This window comes from Apium graveolens, unplaced genomic scaffold (assembly GCF_009905375.1).
Source record: "Apium graveolens cultivar Ventura unplaced genomic scaffold, ASM990537v1 ctg6010, whole genome shotgun sequence".
Taxonomy (NCBI): domain Eukaryota; kingdom Viridiplantae; phylum Streptophyta; class Magnoliopsida; order Apiales; family Apiaceae; genus Apium; species Apium graveolens.
Window position 1 is genome coordinate 8,551 of NW_027419187.1, and position 21,103 is coordinate 29,653.

Sequence of the window (21,103 nt, forward strand, 5' to 3'; positions counted from 1 at the left end):
CATCAACGGATAACTATTTACCTTATCCGATGAAGTGTCACATCAGTTACTTTAAGTGAGTCACAGCCGTTGATTCTTTTACCTAACCGTTGATACAGATATACACTGTTGTATGTATTTGTATTAAAGGCAGTTTTCGGAATTTCTACAGTTTTCTTTATTCTTAAACGGCTGTAATTTATTTAAAAGTATCATTTAATCATTTTATTTACGTTTTAATTCAAGAAAGTATAAAAGCCCATTGAATTCTTATTTTCACTTTACGCTTTCTTGCAATTTTATTCTCCTTCTCTCCCAAAATTCTCAAGTTTTTCTCTGCAACCTCTACTCACAATAATGGCACCAGTAGTCAAAATTATGTCTCAATCTGGATTTGTTTATGAAAAGAATAATTTCGTAGCCTTGGTTGAAAAGAATGAAGCCCATTCTGATTATCACAAGATGATCGACTTCATCAAAAACTACAAACTAAGCTATGCAATGTTGGAAGCCCCAACCATATACTGTGAGGTGATTGAGGAGATTTGGACAACTGCAGAGTTCAACTCCACAGATATGACTATTGCCTTCTCTCTCAAAGGTACGGATTACTGCATTAACTGTGATGATATACAGTCTTGTTTTAAGTTTCCTGAGAATAATGCCATGACACCACACACTGATAAAGATGTATCTGCTATGTTAGATTCCATAGGCTATGCTTTTGATTCTGCTAGTTTAGGTAGTATTAGAAGGAAGGGCCTTAGGAAAGAATGGAGTTTTCTTGGAGATGCCTTTATCAAGGTTTTCTCTGGGAAGATCAGCAATTTTGATGCCATAACTTCATCACTTGTTAATATGCTCTATATGCTAGTTTCTGATAGGTACTTTAATTTTAGCAACTATGTCATGCTAGAATTAGGTTCCAGATTAGGTAACAAAGCTAATAGACCACATAACATCTACTATGCTAGATTCTTTATGTTATTGGCTAACCATGTTGCTGAAGGATTGGTTATATCTAATGAGAATAATAAACTCAAATGCTGGGCACAAGAGAAAAGGGTCTTTGCAGACCTTTTGAGAATGAACCTCAACAGCCAGGTGCCATTGGTATATTTGCCAATCATGAATGCACCACAGGTAAGTGAGGTAAACACTTCTATAACTCCTACTGTTTCCAACCCCATTGTTTCTTTGCCTTCCAGTGTGGCAATGGAATCTGTGTCTTTGTCCAAACAGGTTCCTACCAAAGCCACCAAAACTAAAATTTCAAAACACAAGCCAAAGAAAACCACCTCTGTTGTCTCTCAAAAGACAACAGTTGTAACAACTACCATAAACCCTGAAGGGAGTGAACAGGGTGTGAGTGGTGAGGGGAGGGGTGAACATCAAGAAACCCCCCAGGATAAGGTGGGAGAGGTGAGTGGTACCCCAGCCAGCTAAGCCACAGTCTCTCAAAAGACTGTGGTGGTTCAAAAGGAGTCAATTTTTATAAAATATTATTTTATGATCCAACCATATTAATGTCAGCATTTATTTGTTTGGGTGACATTTTAGAAATTTCAAAAAAAAAATATTTTGATAAAAATTATTTAATGTGAAACATTGGTTATATCATTAATATATATATATATATATATTGTCATCAAGATGATTGTATCGATAAAAATATTTTTAAAATAATCGAAACACAAATTCAGAAGTAAACACTAGTTAGTTGTATTAGTCAAACCGATGCTTGACTTTTAAAATGACTAACCAAATAAAATTATTTGGAAACGAAATTTTGGTTATATCACTAATATATATATCTATTAACATCCATATGGTTGGATCGTTGATAAATATTTTTAAAATAATCGAAACACCAATTCAGGATTAAACACTAGTTAGTCGTACTAGTCAAACTGATGCTTGACTATTAAAATGGCAAACCAAATAAAATTATTTTGATATGAAATTTTGGTTATATCACTAATATATATATATATTGACATCCATACAGTTGGATCGTTCATAAGTATTTTTAAAATAATCAAAACATAAATTCAGAAGTAAACACTAGTTAGTTGTACTAGTCAAACTCACGCTTGGCTGTTAAAATGACAAACCAAATAAAATTATTTTAATACGAAATTTTGGTTATATCACTAATATATATATATATCTATTGACATCCATACGGTTGGATCGTTGATAAATATTTTTAAAATAATCGAAACACCAATTCAGGATTAAACACTACTTAGCCGTACTAGTCAAACTGATGCTTGACTGTTAAAATGGCAAACCAAATAAAATTATTTTGATATGAAATTTTGGTTATATCACTAATATATATATATATATATATATTGACATCCATACGATTGGATCGTTCAGAAGTTTTTTTAAAAATAATCGAAAAATAAATTCAGAAGTAAACACTAGTTAGCTATACTAGTCAAACTCATGCTTGACTGTTAAAATGACAAACCAAATAAAATTATTTTGATATGAAATTTTGGTTATATCACTAATATATATCTATTAACATCCATACGGTTGGATCGTTGATAAATATTTTTAAAATAATCGAAACACCACTTCAGGATTAAACACTAGTTAGCCGTACTAGTCAAACTGATGCTTAACTGTTAAAATGGAAAACCTAATAAAATTATTTTGATATAAAATTTTGGTTATATCACTAATATATATCTATTGGCATCCATACGGTTGGATCGTTCAAAAGTATTTTTAAAATAATCGAAACATAAATTCAGAAGTAAACACGAGTTAGCTGTACTAGTCAAACTCATGCTTGATTGTTAAAATGGCAAACCAAATAAAATTATTTTGATATGAAATTATAAATAAGTTTTTTGAAGAGAATAAGAAAGTTTATATTTTAGTAACATAAATAATAAGCATGAGCTGGTTGAATTTATAAATAGACACCCCTAAATACTTAAATTTAATGTATTGGTACTATATTTACTAGCTTAAATCCCGTGTGATGCACGGATTTCCGTTAATATTTAAAGTTTTTATTTATCCCGTCATTATATAATTTTAAAAATTATTCATATAAATATATAAGAATAATAAATTTATAAAAAATAGTAGAATAATATGTGGTCGTAGTTTAGTAGGATAAATATACTATATCTAATAATTTAACAATTCAGTAGTTTAGCGGATATATAACACTATTTTTTTAGTTTTTTTAATAATAGGATAAACTTTGGTTATAGTTTAGTAGTTTAATAATTTAGTAATTTAGCGGATATATAACACTATTTATTATTTTTTAAATAACCAAAATTAAGAAATAATATTATAATATAGATATAGATACTACTACGAACAAATGTTGAGGTTTGTGTGTGGACACACGGCAATATTTCATTTGCCCACAGCATATCACTTGGATTGATATTTTGGAATCAATTTACAACCCTTCATTACCAATTGCCAAAGTGAGGAGCAGCTATCTAGACGGTTCTAAATGAAATATAACTCTACCCTCTCCACCACTCCCCTCAATTATTACATCCTCCTCTCTCTCTCATTCTTCTCCCACCTCTCTCTAAAACCCCCCACTTTCTTTATCTAAAACTAACTCAGCATGTTAAACTTTGATGGACTCACACGCACAATTATCGGCACACTATAACGAGGCGGCGTCCGTGTCCGGCCGGCGAAGGACCGGCACAGCAAGGTCGACGGCCGTGTCCGGCGAATTTGCATGCCTATCATCTGTGTTTCAATTAAATTATATTCTGGGTTGTACTTTTTTACGAACCTTGTAATCTTATTGTGATTTGTCGCTACTGCAAATTGTATTAAATAGAAACGTTGTTGATGGTTAAAGTAATTGTTGTGGTGATTGCACGTATTATCCATCTCTGTATTCCATTTACAGTTTACAAAAGATTTTCACGTTCCTGATGGTTAAATCTAGTAACTTCTGTATTTCCGGGACATTTAGTGTAATGATTAACTGTGCTTTGTTGGTCGAAAGTCAAGATTTTCCGGCGTGAACTCTTTGAATGGTTAAACTCGTTCATGATTCATAGATTTATAGTTATTTGACATGTTAAATTGCATTAAAAATGATGTTTTTGTTGAGTTTGGTGTTGCCGGAAGTTGCCAAAACGAAGCTCAAAGGAATCTGTATTTTCCAGATTTCGACGTTTTTTTTTTAATTCTTATTTCCGTTAATACGGCGCTTTTTTGTCGTAAGTTCTAAAAATACGACAATATTATCTTTCGTAAGTTCTAAACATATGACAATAGTTTTCGTCGTAAGTATATTTATTATTTTATTGAACACGTGGGCCCTACTTTCTAACTTGCGACGCAATTTTATCTTGTGACGAAAAAACGAACTTAATACTCGACCAAAAACGACGATTTTTTTCCGTCGTAAATGGCTCAATTACGACGATTTCAGTTCAAAAAAACCGCCGTAAATGGCCAGATTTGTTGTAGTCGAACCTGCTTAAGAATTTTCTTCTTCACATTCTTCAGTTTCTCTAGTTCTTCTAGAACCAAAGTAATTTCCTAAAAACCATGTATAATAGATTTATAACAGAAAATCTCAAAGCCAACAAAATAATATTAAGAATATAGAAGATTTAAAACTTCTATGTTGTTAATATCAAAACTTTTATGACCCGAGTTTCGAGTTTGATTTAAGGTTCGGTTGAAACTGAGCTCGTGCTTGATCCCGAACATTTTTAATAGAGTTCATACTCGAACCCGAATATTTTTAATCGAGTTCAAGACTGGTAGTTTTCAACCGGGCTCGGCTCGATTATACTCTTGGTTGTTGTACACAAGTATAAAGTTAGTATATGGAAGTGAGTTAAATACCCAAGTCTCGATAATTAATAAATTAATATTATACAGTAATATATTATCAACAAATTAATATGGTAATATAATATCAATAAGTTATTTATTTAATTTATATAAATTCTTTATAATATGGTAATATACTTTTCCATATTTATTTAAATACGGGGACAAAATAGTAATTACAAATTAAATGTTTCCAAAGAAAAACTTGAGTCTATCAAAATTTTTAAGACCCGAGTTTCGAGTTTGAGATTTAAGGTTTGGTTGAACTCGAGTTCGTGCTCGAACCCGAACATTTTTAATTGAGTTCGAGTGTCACAGTTTTCGACTAACTCGGCTTGATTATACCCTTGACTGTTACACTAGTATAAAATTGGTATATCAAAGTGAGTTAATTACCCGAGTCTCGATAATAATTAAATTATTATTATATGGTAAGATATTATCAACAGTTAATATGGTTATATATTGTCAACAAGTTAATTATTTAATTTATAAAGTTCTTTATAAATTAAAAATATTATAATACCGCTCTTGCACATGAGTATAAAGTTATTATTTGCTAATAAGCTAATTAACCAAGTCTTAGAATAATATTAAATTATAGTATAAATTTAGTTACCCAAAATGAAGAAACAGGTATGTAGCTCAATGCTTATGTTATCAAAATATAATGAAATGGGAATTTAACTCATTTGATTGGGGTCATATGTTTGCACACATGTGTCATGGGTTCAATAGCGTAATACAGTAAAATGAGCAAATCCACACTTTAGTTGCAACTTTAGGCTATATTGTTGAAATATGGTTTCAGTTTGTTTTTTACATTATATTAGTAAATAGATTTTGGTATCGAAATCTACAACAAAAATTTCCACCTGAACTAAAGATTTCACATGGTAGATTATTGATATATATATATACATTTATAAATCAACAGTAGTCTTTTAAATAGTTTGACAATACTTTGGGGCACAGCTCATCATACTCCTGCTGTGACTTAGCAAGTTTGCCTCTGAGTTCTTGTTCCTGTAAAAAAAAAGGAGGTATGTAAGTTTTACTCAAAAGTTATGTATATTTAACAAGGAAATTGAATTAGTGGCATCTATCTCTATTAATTGATTTTTCTGTTTTTTCTAACATGCTAAGAAATATATATACCCTTAGAATAAGAGCTTCCTCACTTTTCTGATAGTCAAGTAACCTACATAGGATAAATAAGGAGATTAAAAGTTTAGCAGATTAAGAAATATCATCTAAAGAAGAACAAAATTTTAAAAATCTATTAAATTTGATATACAAATCAAGTAAAACTTACAAATTGTAATTTATATCTGAATTTAAACACACGTTTATGCGACATGTGACCAGATAACCGACTAATATTTGGAAATCATATTTTCGTATATGATGCCCAAATATTAGCATCTAAGTTGTTATCACAGTGACAATATATTCACTTTTAAGACGACATGAGTTGAATACAGAATATATATCCATTTCAACATATTGAACTAGCATTCACTATTGCAGTAGTCACTGCATTTGGCATCTAAAAAAACAAATTCCAAGGATGACGCGGAACAATCGGTTAACATTGTTAACATAATTAACATTGGGAGTTTAATTAACGTTGCAGAACTTTATATGTCTACTCTAATTAGTGGAGGAGGTTAAATTAGTAGTGGGGAAGATTTTTCATGTAACTCCACTTTGCTTTTCATTTTAGTCAATACAGTTCATGATTTTCACATTGTTGTATATATATATCTACAACATAATAAGTTACTAAGCCCTCTATTTAATACCATATAGCTAAGTTAATAATTTATCGATGTACTAATCTTCAAATATAATTGATCAATTCAACTTATTCAGATATTCCAATCATTTGTTTCACCTACCGAGATTTGAGCCTTTGATTTTCTTCCCACAAATAAGTCTCTTTATTTTGCGTTTGAAGTCCATTGTTAGAAGGCTGTAGCATATAAGCCCATGATAAGTTGGAATTTCCAAAACAGGATAGCACAATATATGTATTTGAACTTGGAAAAAGATACTTGAAAGAAGAAAATCATAAAATTATATCCTATATCATCTGCAATATTTTTCTATAGATAAATTTAAGAAAGCTTTATAAAGATTTCATTGACGCTTTTTTCACTAGAAAATAAGTTGTTGATAGAACGTAAACATATTTAAAAGTATTACACGACTTTTAAAGAGGTTATTTATAGTTATATATTATTGGATCTTATTATCAGTTTATAATATATATGCTCTTTGTTGGTGATATAGCATAATATAAATAATTCAATAAAATACACATATTTCATAAGTATTCAAGTTTTAGAGAGTACAAATTTGTCTTACCGTCTCTTCCCTTAAAAAAGAAACATTCATCATGTTTGGGGGAGAATCACGCACACCGGAGATAACATGTCGAGGTTGATCTTCTAAATGCTTGCTAATTTTTTTATTCCATCGAAAAGAGTCAACCTCTTCAACCTAATGTGAAAATAACCATTAGCAAAATAGTCTCTCAAGAATGAATACCACCAATGTTAAAAGCGTTACTTAAAGATATCAAACCTTTCCGGAGTCAATAGCTCTCAACGGTAATATAACAGCTTGACGAATATTAATTATAATATACTCCTCGTTACTGTTCTTTATTACTTGACATCCCATGTCATGCTCTGTATCTATTCTCCTTTTCATTGACAAAAGAAATATAATAAACTATAAATAAATTATAAAAAAGCAAAAATATAGAAAAAAATATTATATTTATAATCGCGTACCTGCAAATAAAATAAGATTCCCCTTTGTAAAGCAAATAATTGAAGGAGAAAAGAAATGAAAAATAAGTCAGACTTCTAATATTATTTATTGTTTCTATAATTAAGCATGCAGGTATTACCCATTTTTACTGTATAATAAAAATTAAAGAGATAGTGAATTTAAGCATAAATACAATTATTCAATTACTTACCACCTGTAGATCCAGGAAAACCTTCTACTAGAATGTAATCTATGGTGGCATATGTATTTGTCTTTTGGAATTTTGCAGAAGCTCCTTTCCAAATTTTGATCTTCTGCCCTGATTGCCACAATTTTCCTTTCCTGCTTACTTTTTTGCAAACCCTTACAACTACATATATATACATAGTAGAGAAATTCCTATAGTTAAAAAAGTATTGGTTAAATTATAGTAAGAAGTAGCCATAAATATTAACCAGAAAAAGAACATGAATCTTGGTAAATTAAATAATAAAATAATTATCTTGCATGCACCCTCACCATGGGGAGTAATACCAAGTAACCATTTATTTGAAGGATTAACATTGGCCATTACAGTTTCTTGGTCGTTGCAGACAACTTCCTCGTCAAACTTGGTATGCATGTTCAAGATCCAGTCTTTATACAGCCTCTCCAGTTGGGGAAGTGACCATATATTTTCTTCTTTAAGAATTTGGACATGTAGCCCTGTAAGTCCATGAGAAAAGATAAGAAAAGCTTTATTGCATTAATTAAGATAGGTAAAAGATGAGACGGGATGTACAATTGGTTGATTGTTTCAACACTAATACCTTGGTGGTCACGAGGCAGTTGAGCACCAAAGCTCTTCAAGGCATTCGTGTACGGATCTTCATGCATCAAGTCAGTCTAGAAAACAAAATCACTTAAGATTACATTAAAATATAAAAACAATTATCTACCAAATTGCCGTATACAAATTTTTATGTCAAATGTACTACATAATTAGTAGCAAACATGGCTGTACGGTGTACCTATTTAATTACATACCTTGCATTGTGTTGGGAAAAAACCACCATCTGTCTCTGCAATCAGAATTGGGGTAATTTAAAACCAGCTCTCTTTTTGTTGTTATAATTTGTTTTATGTAAGCAGGACCTTAGAGTTATAATTAAAGTTTACCTATAATATGACTAAAGTTAAAACTAAAGTTACTGAACATTACATAGTTTGTACACCCTGTGTGTATATGTAAAACTATCCATATCCAAACTCTAAGGTTCTACACTGATATTTTAATTATGTATATAAATATTATATGTTTTCTTACCGATGAAGCATTTAACTCTAGAGTAGCATCTTTTTAATCTATATGCTTCATCACCAGTTTTGAGCTTGGGCTCCATAAATGGAAGTAGTGCCTGAGTTGAGTTATGATGGAGCAAACTGTTCAGTCATCATATATAAAACAAATTTAAAAATGATCAAATATAGGAAGGTATAGCTTACCCAACAAGCATTTGGAAGTAAACGCCCAAGCCGCCTCACAGATACACAACTAAAGCCTTCAATACCATATCCACTCACATCCAGCTCTTTAATAATCCTATCAGTGTTTTCTTCCCCCTTCGTAAATAATAAATACACATGCTGGATTTATAAAATAATATAAAATAAATATATACATATACGATGTCTCATTTAATCAAAAAGAGGTAGCAAAAGTCTTTTGCACAAGTTCTCTATGTATGCATTTTGAGTAAAGTGATATAGGGTTGTCAATGGATGGGATTTGTATTGGATCGGTCTTGATTCATATCGTGATCAATTTAATTTTACCTAATTCGGATTCGGATCGGATATTAATCAGATTTCTTATAGGCCGATTCATATTCGGATTTGTTAGGATCGCTGGTAATGGATTAGAGTCCAAGTTGTTTATAATTTTAAAAAAAAATTATATAAAAAATACCATGTATCAATTTAAACATGTATTATAATAATTGAATTATAAATACAAATATATTAACAAGAATCATGATAACAAACATGACTAATAAAGCAAAAGTTCAGCAGAGATTAAAACTTAATAAGGGGACTTCAACTTATATACAAGCTCTTTGTAAATCTTGTTTACAACAAGCAACGTGGGTGCCAATCTAATTCAATGTAATACCTCTCTCATAAACTTTAATACTTGAAAGTTAACACCTAAACAAGTTGTACAAGTGATAATCAAAAAATTAAGATACATATAATATGTTATATATATATAATATATTGTATTATATGTGAATAATATTATATATATAAAAAATATAAAGTCGGATGAGATCGTTAACGGATCGGATCGTTCTAAATACATATGTGTTACTTATCGGATCGGATCATTATCGGATCAGATTTTTTTCGGACCGGATTTTATTTTTAATGATCCATATCCACTCTTTAATAAAATTTCAAATATTATTCTAATAGTCAAATGAATAACCTTTAATTGTTCTTTTAACAGTAGGTTAATAAATATTGATGATAACGAATTTAAAATGAGATAACTTACTATATAAACATGAGATACAACTAAACACTAGGATTTCATAAGTATATACATATCTACCTGGATTATTGGAAAGTATACAAATGTCATTCTTGCATTTCCTTTCCTAGATGTGCATGATGGTGATCCTGAACAACCAACATTCTTAATTACTAAATGTCATATTTGCACTTGCTAGCAATTACAATATTTTAATTTCTAAGAAACCTAGTAAGACTGTAGGCTACACTTGAACACAAGAAATAGTTACCAGCAACTTCTGGAATGGATGATAAGCAAAGCTGCAATTTGAATTCTGGGCCACTGCAGGCGTGCAAGTTAGTGATGGAAACCTTTCCACCATCTATATAAGCTAAATTTTGGCCATTCACCTGGAGAACAATAAGGAATTATAATCCAATAAATGCTAAATGGTTTCAAAAGATTTAAATTATAGATCTCCAACAAATATAATGTTAAAATGTTGCAATAAGATTAATAGGTTTGTACCTGAAACTCAACTGGCTTGACCCTAAGAGCACATGTTTTATCAATCTGTCCAGTGGTAACTCAACATATGTAAGCATAAAAAGCTAGGTAGATCTACTAGCTCTTTATTATTTTTTCTGAATAAATATGTATAGTAGCAAGAAAGTAACCTGGATGTAAGGGAAATAGATATCCTTAAGTCTGCACAGGAGTTTATGTAACCCTACACCTCCCATATGAAGATCAAAAATTTGCACCTGTCAGTTTAGTGTTAGTATGGAGGAGATATTTGGAGGTGCTTATTTACATATATACGCAAACTGCAGCAGTTACCTTTGTAAATCTTCCCCTGAATGATTCTATCAGATCCTCTTCTGAGGTGCTTGGCATTCCACCCTCAGTCTAAATTTTTTATGGCAAGTCAATTGAAGTTGAGAGTGTGTAACTAGCTAGAAAAAACATAAAATTAAACATCATAAAGATTAAATTCATAAATCGGGTGATATTACCATCTTTATCAGAGCTCCACTTGAATCTTGTAGGGAGCCATCACTTTCGATATCAATGATACATATTTCCCCAGAGGCCTTTGTGTTTGAGCATATTCTGGCACGCCTAATTAGAAGCAGATAGGTAACAGACAAATTTTAAAACCTAATCAAGATTTTCCTGTCGAATTTAGTCTTTTTTTCTTGCAGTGTCAATATATAGAATTTTGTTGCCGAAATATACAGATATGACAATAGGCACAAAGAGCAATAAACTGAATTTCCAGTTGCTTACCTCCCTAAATGCATAGAGGAAACAGCTACTCCATATCCAAACTTGCCAAATAAAGGCTGCACTTATCAAAGAAATTGTCAATACACCCGAAATGTTATTAAAATGAAAATATAAAAAATGAATAGTTGACCGTCAAGTACAGATCACTGTCCCCTACTGATTGTTGGTTAAGTTCCTGCTCTCGAGAGGCACTTAGGCCCCTGAAATTAGTAGAAGATAAAAAATTAGGTATCAAAAGAGTACGACATATAGAACATTCTGCAGTCAATGTTAACCAGAAATCCCTTGAAAGGTACATGTGCAACTGCTATACTATAAATAAAATTATAGACCAAACCTTTTGCATGTGTCCACTCAGATATTATACCAAATAGAAACATTTGCATATATATATATATATATATACACATATCAACATCTTACCACTGCACAATAGAGGTCTCCTGGCTAGAATCTATGCTGGTTCCATTGTGAAAAATAGAGATAATATCTTTGTTGATGTCAATACTGCAAATAAAATTTAGGTCACCATGGAGTATAATATATGTTTAGGTGATATTTAAACCACTTAAACCTATCAAATCTGGGTTCACTTAAACCACCATTGAAATGCAAACTATATATAATAGATCTTCAAAAAATTTGAATAAGCAAGTTAAAAATTGATGAAAACAAACAATTAGGTGTTTAATTAGTACTCCTTCGTCACCTCAATTATGTCCAACACATGTTTTAAGGTGCATATAACATATAGTTCTATAACTTAAAAAATATATATATGAAACTATTTAAAGAAATGAGGGGTGCAGAGGGATTTAAAAGATACACATATGCTACTTTTTTTTAACAATGATACGACCTAATCACCTCTTTAGATTGATTGAGTCTTATGTAGCTAATCATTGAGATACAGTAGAGGCACAAGATCAAAATATATAAACAATCACATCAAAGGGTTTTCCATACCTAATTTGTCTGAAGTTATTGTGATCTGACCATGAAGCTTGCAATGAATTATCCTGACATGTTAAAAGTTTACAAATGATTAATTATAGATTAGATTATTATAAAAAAAAGTTTATAAATGATTAATCATAAATTAGATTGTAATAACAAAATATCACCACAAGTATTTAGATCTAGAGATTCATACTTACAATCAAATCGGCTAGAGCGGCTTCAAAATTGTATTTTTGCTTTATTTGCTCAAATTTTGATAATTGTTTTGTCCTTTTAGGACATTTGGCCTCCCTACCCTCCTCCCTATGCATCCTTTTCAAGTTAGATGAGGTGGACTCCATTTCGATCCTGAGAATTATTGGGAGTTAGTGCATACATATTAATTAGCATATAAACACACACATATATATACACACACACAAATTATAACAAAAATCAAACTTAACCATTACTGATTATAATTACACAAATTACCAATCTATATAGCACAAAATATAACCAATTAATTATGAACATTTTTCGCAATATACTGGATCTATATGTTTCCCAGATCTACTTGTAAAGGGATCAGATAGAAGGATTAAGTGGGGTCTTTGCTTACAATAAGGATGTTTTCCTTAACAATGGTGGTGGTTGCTATTAAAATTGTTGATATAGGGAAAAAAATCAAACTTAACTATCACGATCTTTATATTTACACAAATTACTAATCCATGTAATGCAAAATTAAAAAAATAGTAATTACCAATTATTATTGAAATTAATAAATCTACTTGTTTTTAGGGAATTTACTTGTAATAGAGTTTCTGGATACTTGTGAAAGAACTATAAAGAAAGGGGGTTTCTTAAATTGAAGTCACCTTGTTATTAGAAGTTTGATTGAAGGTGCTATATAATCAAAGATAAAAACATACTCTCATGTATATATCTAAGGACTTGTTTGTTTACCAAATCTACCTATTTTTTATCACATGTATTTGTTAGAGCAGATCTACATGTGATAGAGTAAATTTACCTGAAAATATACAATTTATGACTGTATGTTTGTGCCAAGAGAGATGAAATTGATTAGATTGCTTCACAATGTAAATAAGGAGGTGGTTGTGATGAAAAAGGCCTATGTGCCAAGAGAGATGAAATTGATTAGATTGCTTCACAATGTAAATAAGGAGGTGGTTGTGATGAAAAAGGCTATAGAGATAAGAGAGGTAGGTGGTAGAGATTTTTGTTTGAAACTAAGATTGATGATACAGATAAAGATATAAATATGGATATTAATGTAAATTGTGAGTGTGTGGATATGAACATGAATGTGCTTAATGTGTGTCTGTCTCAATATGTGTGTGTGAGTGTGTGTTGATATTAAGTTACTTTTTGGACATGAATTGGTACTTTTAAGATTCTCTTCATATTATTAATAAATATTCTCCTTTTTTCTTCTATTATTTATTCATTATAATAGAATGATACACCTTATTTTATGAATATGTATACATTTGGCTAGTTGTTTATATGTAGTTGATTAACAAAAACCATGATTCCTATAAACATTTGAAAAATATTACTTTTATTTTGAAATCATAGTTTGAATATTGCCTACAACATAAAATAATTTAATTTTAATATTAATAACTTTAAAGATACAAATAAAAATATATGGTTCAAATCTTATCAAACCAATAACATATTCTATTTTATTATCTTCCACAATTTATTTCTTTCTAGTAGAAACTCTGTATTAAAAAATAAGTTAAAACTTGATAAATATTAAAGTAATCTATGAGATACTAGCTAGTAATAATAGAAAATAAAAGGTTAATTGGGTAAAGAAAATTTAAAGTTAAATTTATAAAAGATTTATTTAGATTTTAAATCAAGCCTATATTAATTTTGAGGTGTGCAGACTTAACTTTCACATGAGACCTTGAATCCTTACCAGCTACCAGTGCTACATCTTCAATGACAATATTTCCAGAAATTAATTTGCCATATCCCATTGTGAAACCTTTTTTATTGTCTCCAAAAGTCACTAATGGGCAAAGTGTGATAGGAGGGCCATATCACGTGTCATATGTCTTGAGAATCCACTGTCTATGATCCATATGACTTTCTTTCCTTTGCCCTGTCATATGTTTGATTGCATTTATTAACGTGACTTTCTTTCGATGTTCGATTTTTTCATGACAAGGGAAGAATAGATAAAATAGGACTCATGTACTGTACCAATAGACATCGAACATTCAACATTCATATAATGTTCTCAGGACACCCTTATCTTCTAATAGATACAAAATATACTTTTCATCATTATTTAATAAGTCAAATATTTTCATCGTATTTTCCTGACTTATATTCAAATCAAATTGATATGGCTTATACAATACTAATTAAAATTACATTCACGTCAAACTCATCAAAAATTAAAGCATTAGTTTTGAAAATTGGAGAACTCAACTTATATATTCTCTGAGTTAAGTTTTGATGTTGCAAAACATCTACTAATTAATAATCATCGAAATACGATTTTGATGCACCTTTAACATGATGTTTTTCATCGTTCCTATCTTTATAAACATCATCAAGACTCTTCTTGGGTGATCTTTTCCATCCTCGTTCTTGTCTGTTTGTTTAAGTACATCAAATTCGTCACACTATGTAGTGCAATATTTAGAACCTACTATATCACACCTTTCTCCAACTATCTCTACACTTTTTTTCTTTCAAAGAAATTTCCGCATTTACATAATCGAGCACTTCCTTGTCACCCACTTTCAATAAATTATCCAATTTTGCTTAAGGACATTCACGAACATATTATTCACATGATCAAGTGTTAGGTAATAAATACAACACGGGGGGGTGAATGTGTTTTGGATTATTTTTATGCTTTTTGAGCTGTTATGGATGTGGTGAACAAAGTAATCTACCTTGTAGAGATAAAGTATTTTAACAGAAATAATGAAACATGCACATGAACACACTATCTTCAAAACTCACTTAATTTTATATTAAAATCAAGTATGTATTGCTACAAATTTCTGGGTTCTTTATTGATAAAGAACTCAGCTTCTTTATGATTGTTGTCCCTCTTAGAGCTTCTACAAGTTTCAGTTTATCAGCTAATGGATAACTGTCCAAGTAACCAGTCCTAATTCTTGAGAATCTGCCAATCTTGATGTTTAGAAATTATCCATCCTTGGTTATTCTGCTCATCCCCTTTGCCTTGAGATATTCAGATCTTTGTATATACATTTCTATCTCCTCAATATACTTTCTTTTCCACTCCTCACTTTCAGCCTTATATCTTGCTTTTCTTTCCTCCCTTTCTACCAACCATTAAGCTAAAATAGATCTCCATGTCTTTATTGCAGTATCTTTGTCCTTCAGTAAGCTTATCACCCTTTTGATCTCTGTGGGTGAAAATGTGTCCATTAATTTTTTGCCAAGAAATGTGAAGGTTCCATCCTGATAGTAGATTATTTCTTCCCTTAGTGTTACAACCCAAACTCTGACCATTTCTTCAGCTAATTCTTGAAAGTAGTCTTCATTTGAGATGCACTAGTTCAGAGATAGGAAATTATTTTGATTGAAACAGTTCCAGATGGCCCCCTCAGTTACTTGCAGTTCTTTGATTTTCTCTCAACAGATTTGTAATGAATTTTGGTTGGTGGCTTAACAGAAGGTAGGTTTGAAGATTTTCTTTAGAGATGTTTGGCATGAGGTGATTAGTATTTTCAGTAAGGTGTTAGCGGTTTGTTTGTACAAGAATTCAGGCTTTGTAGTTTGAGGTGGTTTAATATTTGAGTTTGTTGGCTTAGAGGGTTGAGCTTGGTTGATTTGGATTGGTAGGGATTGCTTTTGTGGTTCTGAGGTGTCTTCCTTCTTCTTCCTTCTTCTCTCCTCCCCTCTCTTCTTTTTTTCTCCCTTTTTCTCATCTTTCTTCTTTTCTTTGCAACCAGTTGCTCTAGAAGTTTGACTTGAATTTGAGCCAGAAGGTGGTTGATCATCTTGCTTCTGCTCATCATTATCCTTGTCATCCTTTAAGTTGTATTGTAGGTTTGGCAACATGGTATCAGCATTCCAAGGTATCTCTCAAGAATTCTGATCATCTCTTCATCTTCATTTTTCTTGTACTTTTTGCATTTTAGATGAGATTGAAGAGTCATTATCAGCCTCATGTTTTCTCTAACATAATTCTTAAGAACAGTGAAGAGTTTACATTTCTTAGACTAAGGACAGAGATAGGCTTCAGGAAAAGTATCTATCTGAGCCTTCTTGAGTTCATGAAGCAATTGGGTGTCCTCTGGAATAACTATATGTACCTTGTCAATCACTACAACCAACTCAGATTCTCTCAATTTTTGAATATTGGAGAGAGACACCTATAGACATCTATCTAGTCCATACACTACTAGAAAAATGCCCTTAGACATCGGTTATAAACCGATGTCTTTTTTCTTTTAAAACCGATGTCTTTTTTCTTTTAAAACCGATGTCTTCGCATGTGTAGAGAAAGGGGGGGTCTTTAACATCGGTTTTAGCCGATGTTAAAGATGTACACAGACATCGATTTTTTGAGTAAACTGATGTATAATTAGCCCTTTTTTGAATAAAATGTTTAAACTAGATTGTCAAAAATGGTATTTAGGAGGTTAAATACCATTTTAAACATATAACAGGGAAGCACTTTTAACTAATAGACATCAGATTCCTAAATAAATCGATGTTTTAGTCCTTATTTTACATCGGTTTATTTCCTAAACTGATGTTAGACATGTATTATAACATCAGTTTTAGTTTAAGAAGCGATGTGAAATTTCTACTTTAACATCGGTCTTATTTTGTTTTACTTTTATGTACTTGCACAAACCGATGTGTTTTAACATTGTAGACATCGTTTTCTTTCTAATAATTTGATTTCATTTGTTGGTTTAGATATCATTTTTAGTTTGAGTAGGTCATGTGTTTTTAGTTGATTCACATCAGTTTTATAACAAGGACCGATGTTTGAGTTTTAATTTTTAAAAAATAATCATGTGCATTTGTGCATTTTTAGTTTGAGTAGGTAATTTAGACGGTTCTGTGTAGTAAGAATGTAAGTGTATGAATGCTGGGATTGGTGTATAGGTTTATAAATGCTGGGGGTTGTACATTTGGTAATGTAGATTCTGTAGTTTTTGAATGATTGATGCAGATGATGGGGTTGGTGTTGGCGATTTTTGGATGATTGATGCAGATGATGGGGTTGGTGTTGGTGGTTTTCGGATGATTGAATGGTTAAATGTATGAATGATTGACTGGTTGGATTTGTATGGATGCTTGTTATTCCAATGTTTTAGTTCTGGTTATGTAGTAAAGGACATCGGTTTTATTTATAACAAATGTCTATTAGTAACGAGTACATCGCTTTATTAAAAAATTAGTGATGTAAAATTTTATACAATTTGGTCTATAAATTTCTTACACATCACTTTCAATTAAGAAAAGCTAATGTCAAAAAAGATAATGTATACTGATGCTCCAGTATCTTTATCTAACTTGGTGGTAGTGGCCATGGGAGTTGATGCAGTAGAACTGTCTTGCATTCCAAATTTCTTGAGTAGATTTCTGGTGTACTTGGATTGACTGATGAAAGTACCTTCTTCAGTTTGTTTGACTTGAAGTCCCATAAAATAACTCAACTCTCCCATCATACTCATTTGATATTTTGACTGCATTAACTTGGAAAATCTTTCAAAAAGTTTTGTATTTGTAGAGTCAAAGATGATATCATCAACATATATCTGTACCAAAAGCAAGTCCTTTCCATAGTTGAGGTAGAATAAAGTTTTGTCAATTGTACCTCTGTGAAATCCACTTTCCAGAAGGAATTGAGCCAGAGTCTCATACCATGCTCTAGGAGCTTGCTTAAGGCCATAAAGTGCTTTGTCAAGCCTGTAGACATGATTTAGAAATTTTGGATCTACAAAGCCTGGAGGTTGTTCAACATATACCTCTTCTTTCAATTTTCCATTGAAAAAAGCACTTTTCACATCCATTTGAAAGACTTTAAACTTCTTGTGAGCAGCATAAGCCAAAAAGATTCTTATGGCTTCCAATCTAGCAACTGGAGCAAATATTTCATCATAGTCAATACCCTCCTGTTGAGAGTAACCTTTAACAACCATCCTTGCTTTGTTTCTTATAATTATGCCATCACTGTCAGTTTTATTTCTGAACACCCATTTTGTACCAACAATTGATCTGTCCTTTGGTCTTGGTACTAGGGTCCAGACTTTATTTCTTTCAAATTCATTTAACTCTTCATACATTGCTTGCACCCAATCAGCATCTTGAAGAGCTTCTTCCACTTTCTTTGGTTCAGTCTGAGATAGAAAAGAATGATAGAGACATTCATTTTTTGTTATTGTTCTAGTTCTGACACCTGCCTCAGGATCTCCAATTATTAAGTCAGGTTTATGTGATTTAGTCAACTTCCTTGCAGATGGAAGTTGATCTCTAGAACTGAATCCTCCCCCATGATCCATGCTATCTCCATTAGAATTTTCCGATGCTACCCCTGAAGTTATGCTCTCTGAGATTCCAAAATTTGAGTTGGATCCTTCAGGTTTTGAAGAATTAGAGTTTCCAGAATTATCAGAAATTGGCTCATCAGAACTTGATGAATTAGAACTTGAAGAGCCAGTGACTGGTTCTGATGCTTCTTGAGAGTCTTGAGATGTGGTATGATCATCAGCTTGCTCCCCCTGAACAGGTGCATTTTCCTTTGGAGCAGTTACCACAGTTTCAATGACATCAGAATTTAACCCGTCAGAACTTACAGGATCAGGATTTAGGTCATCAGAATTTACAGAATCAGAATTTACATCTTCATTTTCAAATCTCAGCTGATCATGATCATTGAAATCTTCAAGTCCAGTAATCATTTTATCATCAAAAGATATATTGATAGATTCCATGACAACCCTTGTTCTTAAATTGTAGACTCTGAAGGCTTTTGTGGAAAGTGGATATCCAACAAAAATTCCTTCATCAGCTTTTAGATCAAATTTTGACAGCTGTTCAGGATGAGTCTTAAGAACAAAACACTTGCATCCAAATACATGAAAGTATTTCAGATTTGGATTCTTTTTCTTCACCATCTCATATGGTGTTTTTCCATGCTTGTTTATGAGTGTAGCACTTTATATAAAACAAGCAGTCTGCACAGCTTCAGCCCAAAAATAGGTTGGTAGCTTTGCTTCATCAAGCATAGTTCGTGCAGCTTCAATAAGAGTCATGTTCTTTCTTTCTACAACTCCATTCTGCTGTGGAGTTCTAGGTGCAGAAAATTCTTGCTTTATTCCTTGCTCTTTGCAGAACTCTTCCATGATTGAATTCTTGAACTCAGTGCCATTATCACTTCTTATTATTTTAACAGAATCTTTGACTAACTTATCCAGCTGTCTGACATGATCAGTTAGAGTAGATGCAGTTTCATTCTTCTTGTGCAAGAAATACACCCAAGTGTATCTTGTGAACTCATCCACTATAATCATAGCATATTTCTTCTTTACAATAGACATGACATTGACTGGACCAAATAGATCAAAATGCAGTAAATGATAAGGCTCAAGTTTTGAGGATTCAGTTTTTCTCTTGAATGAAGATTTTCTTTGTTTTGCCTTTTAACATGAGGCACAAAAACCATCAGGAGCAAATATTGATTTTGGCAGTCCTCTCACAAGATCTTTCTTTACTAGCTCATTTATGTTGTTGAAATTTAAATGAGAGAGTCTCTTGTGCCAATTCCAGCTTTCTTTAATTAATGCTCTGCTTAACACACAGATTGCAGAACCATCAAAATTTGTTAAAAGTCTGGCTTCATATATGTTACCATGTCTGTAACCTTTCAGAACCACTTTTCCTGTAGAATTACTTACAACTACACAGTGTTCCTCAAAGAAATCCACATGATAACCTCTGTCACAGATTTGACTCACACTTAGCAGATTGTGTTTAAGTCCTGAGACAAGAGCTACTGTTTCAATTATGACATTCCCAAGATTGATATTTCCATATCCTAGAGTCTTTCCCATGTTGCCATCTCAATAAGAAACTCCTGGGTCAGCTTTCTCCACAAAGTCTGATAGCAGGGCTTTATTTCCCGTCATATATCCTGAACATCCACTGTCCAGAACCAGGATGTTTTTCCTGTTGCCCTGCAATCACAAAGACCGCTATTGATTAGTTTCAAGGACCCAGACTTTCTTGGATCCTTTGGCCTTGTTAAGTTTGTTAGCATTTGCAGCGGATTTAGTTTCAGAGTTTATGCTAACATGCTTTTTATCAGACTTTATATCAGACTTTGGATCAGAATTTACACTAGAAGGAATTACACTAACTTTCTTTAAAGAAGGTTTTATTTCATAATAATCATAGTACAAACTATGATATTCCTTACAAGTATAAATAGAATGCCATAAACTACCACAATAAAAATAAGGATTTTGTGGTTTAAACCTAACAGACTGACTCTTAACTCCTGATCTAGGAGGTAAATAGTTTATATCTTTATTTTTCCTGCAAAAAGAAGCAAGATGGTTAGAGTTTCCACAATTATAGCATTTCTTTCTAGGAGCATTAGGAACATGCATATAATTATTACTTTTATTCACACCTTCCTTTCCATTCCTATTTTTCCTAGCTTCCTTTACCTTGTTCACATTTTTAATCTCTTTCAGCTTATACTTAAGCTGCTTCTTTGTC

The 21,103-nt window shown here is 31.7% G+C and overlaps 1 protein-coding gene across 1 annotated transcript; it reads right to left on the reverse strand.

Annotated features, from left to right (window-relative positions):
* Positions 1-5,760: 5,760 nt before the first annotated feature.
* On the reverse strand, positions 5,761-13,577 carry LOC141702970 (structural maintenance of chromosomes flexible hinge domain-containing protein GMI1-like). The gene is made up of 24 exons (XM_074506598.1): positions 13,371-13,577; positions 12,553-12,703; positions 12,362-12,414; positions 11,819-11,902; positions 11,526-11,595; positions 11,396-11,451; positions 11,122-11,227; positions 10,946-11,014; positions 10,783-10,869; positions 10,634-10,678; positions 10,395-10,515; positions 10,205-10,272; positions 9,097-9,213; positions 8,918-9,008; positions 8,638-8,672; positions 8,421-8,496; positions 8,131-8,316; positions 7,823-7,981; positions 7,632-7,653; positions 7,420-7,540; positions 7,201-7,335; positions 6,732-6,805; positions 5,989-6,031; positions 5,761-5,856 (listed from the first exon to the last, which is right to left on the reverse strand). Exons 2-24 carry the CDS (start codon positions 12,694-12,696, stop codon positions 5,761-5,763), a joined length of 2,058 nt encoding a protein of 685 aa, XP_074362699.1. The 5' UTR covers positions 12,697-12,703; positions 13,371-13,577.
* Positions 13,578-21,103: the final 7,526 nt, after the last annotated feature.

Coding starts and splice junctions, on each gene's coding strand:
- LOC141702970 (XM_074506598.1), bottom strand. CDS start 12,696: ATGGAGTCCACCTCATCTAACTTGAAAAGGATGCATAGGGAGGAGGGT. Junction 9,214..10,204: donor TATACTTTCCAATAATCCAG/GTAGATATGTAT, acceptor TTATTTACGAAG/GGGGAAGAAAACACTGATAG. Junction 7,982..8,130: donor ACTTGGTATTACTCCCCATG/GTGAGGGTGCAT, acceptor ATATATATGTAG/TTGTAAGGGTTTGCAAAAAA.